At 29.5% G+C, this 2,600-nt stretch overlaps 1 protein-coding gene across 1 annotated transcript in view; it reads right to left on the bottom strand.

Moving 5' to 3' along the window:
* Positions 1-374: 374 nt before the first annotated feature.
* Positions 375-2,600, bottom strand: part of LOC125028845 (protein chibby homolog 1-like) — a 4,990-nt gene continuing 2,764 nt past the window's right edge. Inside the window, exon 3 of the mRNA XM_047618384.1 lies at positions 375-1,690. Coding sequence (XP_047474340.1) covers positions 1,613-1,690 — 78 coding nt within the window. The 3' untranslated portion in view covers positions 375-1,612. The remainder of the gene's footprint in view (positions 1,691-2,600) is intronic.

Here is a 2,600-nt window from a genome sequence, read left to right as displayed (position 1 = left end):
CTCTTTGAATAAAAAAGTATTTATTAGAAAATAAACAATGAAGGCAGTTTAACCCAATGCCGTCGGGGAAAATTAACAAAAAATGGGGAAAATGCTGTGCCCATTTTCTATATTTTTTGTGAAATGTCTGCTCATAGATGGCTCTGCTAGTGCTTAGCCACAAAGGAGTCAATTAATAAACCTTGTGACCATACGTGATTTGAATTGGCGGGAAAAACGTGTTTTTTTACTAGTGCTATGGATATCGATGGTGTTATTTTTATTATAAACATTATAATTATTATAATGTTTTTTAATATTAGTAACAGCAAAATAAGATAATGTAAAATATTTCGTAAATCAAAGAAAAGGGTGAACGGGCGAGACGGGCAGTACTCCTAACTGGCTCATTGGTGACTTAGTACAAGTATAGCCATCTATGAGTATAAACAATCAAACAAGTACTAACAGTGGGCAAAGCACGTGTCTACCCGTCGTATCCGTCGGCAAGGGGTTAAAAAGTCATTTATAGGTTTTAAGTCATCAATAGCTAAGTATGATATTACTATGAAAACTGTGAATGAGCAGTATGTCTGAATATTTGTATACACAAATATTTACACCTTACACTCACACTAAGCTTCATAAAAAGCATTCACTCACTTATTTTATCATGCACATGCATACATATGAGCATTTATGCATGCATGCACATGCACACTTACACACACACTCTTTCTAATGCACATACATTCATGAAAGCATACTAATGCTAATGCACATATGCTCACATACATGCATGCATACACACATGCACTTATGCCTGCACGTACACACGTGCTCTCCCCACCCCTACAAACACATATATACCCACCTACACTGCACACTCCACACACATGTAAACACACACATGCATGCACTCACACACTCACCCACCCACATACACACACATACACACACACAGAGGAATAAGTTGTGTTCACCAATCCAGTGTTATATCTTGCCTAAGGTGGGAGACTTGTGATTGCTTACAGTTATACTAAATTAAATAAATATAACGGCTCTTTAGAAAATGTGGCTGTACAATAAATATCTAGCAAAACATACATTAAAGGTCATGAATAAAAGTAATTTGCAGCTATGAATAAAAGTCTAACATTGCATCAGGATATTCAACTAAACAGTCAGTCCTATGAAAATTTTACCAGAATAAATTTAAATCTATAGCTGCTCTATTATTCTGTTGGGATAGTCATAAGGCAATGCATAAAATATCTCTTTGGTTAAAAGGGTAATAATTACATATAACTAGTTAAGCCATGGAGACCCTTGAGAATAAGCTCAGATTTCATTGAACTTGAAAATTTAATACAGCATAAAATACATACCGGTTTGACCAGTTATACGGGCAGCATGTAAAACTAATGATATCAAAGTACTTGTTGAAAATGGAAAGTCTGAAGAGGTTATCAGCTATTTTTCTGATTATGCCTCTGGAAAACAGTATTAGCCAATTTTACTTCAGTTTCCAACCAGATTTTTTTTTTTTTCATTATTAAAATAAGTTTCACAAGCAACCTTCAATGACCCCCAAAAGAGCAGTATCAACAACAACATACAGGGTATCCATAAATCATCCATCCTTTGATCTTGACTTAAGCCGCATAATTTCTTTTTCTTTAATCAAAGTGTCTGCTGACTTTTCTGTTAACTGAAAAAAAAAGAAAGTAAAAAATATTTTTAATATCACAACAAAATCATCAACCTCCACATAGTCTTGTAAATTCCTTGCCTCCTCTCTTCTCCTTCTCTTCCAAAAAGTAAATGGTTTCTCTAAGGTAATGATGATATGCCAAAAGCAAAATCTGCATCCTCAAGTAATTAGTCAGATTTGTGTTTACATTCAGGAACTATCGCGATCAAGCAAAAGCTACCTGTTGTCATTCAACCAAGGAGTAGCAACTTTGCTTCAACAGCTTAGCTGGTTGATCAGAACCCAGCACTTGCATCATTATTAGCAACAACAACAAAAAAATAAAGACAACAACAAAAATAATGATGATAATAATAACAACAAGAACTACAAGAACAAGAACAATAATGACAACTGGAAGAGTAAAGAAACTTTTCCCTGCAAATTTAAGGTGAGTAATATTAGTAATAATAACAATACCAATCATTATCATTATCATAAAAACAGAAATAGAAAGAATATAAATGGAAACAAAAACACAAACATAAATATATCATCATCATAATAAACATAATAAATATAATAAACATAAAAATAATAAATATAATTAAAATAATATTAATAATAATATGATAATAAATAAATAAATTAATTAATAATTGATTAATGAATTAATTAATAATAATAAAAATAATAAAAATAATAATAATAAAAATAATAATAATAATAATAATAATAATAATAATAATAATAATAATAATAATAATAATAATAATAATAATAATAATAATAATAATAATAACAATATTAATAACAACAACAATAATAATAATAATAATAAAAATAACAATAACAATAATAATAATAATAATAATAATAATAATAATAATAACAATATTAATAACAACAACAATAATAATAATAATAA

This window comes from Penaeus chinensis, chromosome 9 (genome assembly GCF_019202785.1).
Source record: "Penaeus chinensis breed Huanghai No. 1 chromosome 9, ASM1920278v2, whole genome shotgun sequence".
Classification (NCBI taxonomy): domain Eukaryota; kingdom Metazoa; phylum Arthropoda; class Malacostraca; order Decapoda; family Penaeidae; genus Penaeus; species Penaeus chinensis.
Note: the sequence above shows the minus strand (reverse complement) of the source record. Positions and strands in the feature narration are given on the sequence as shown.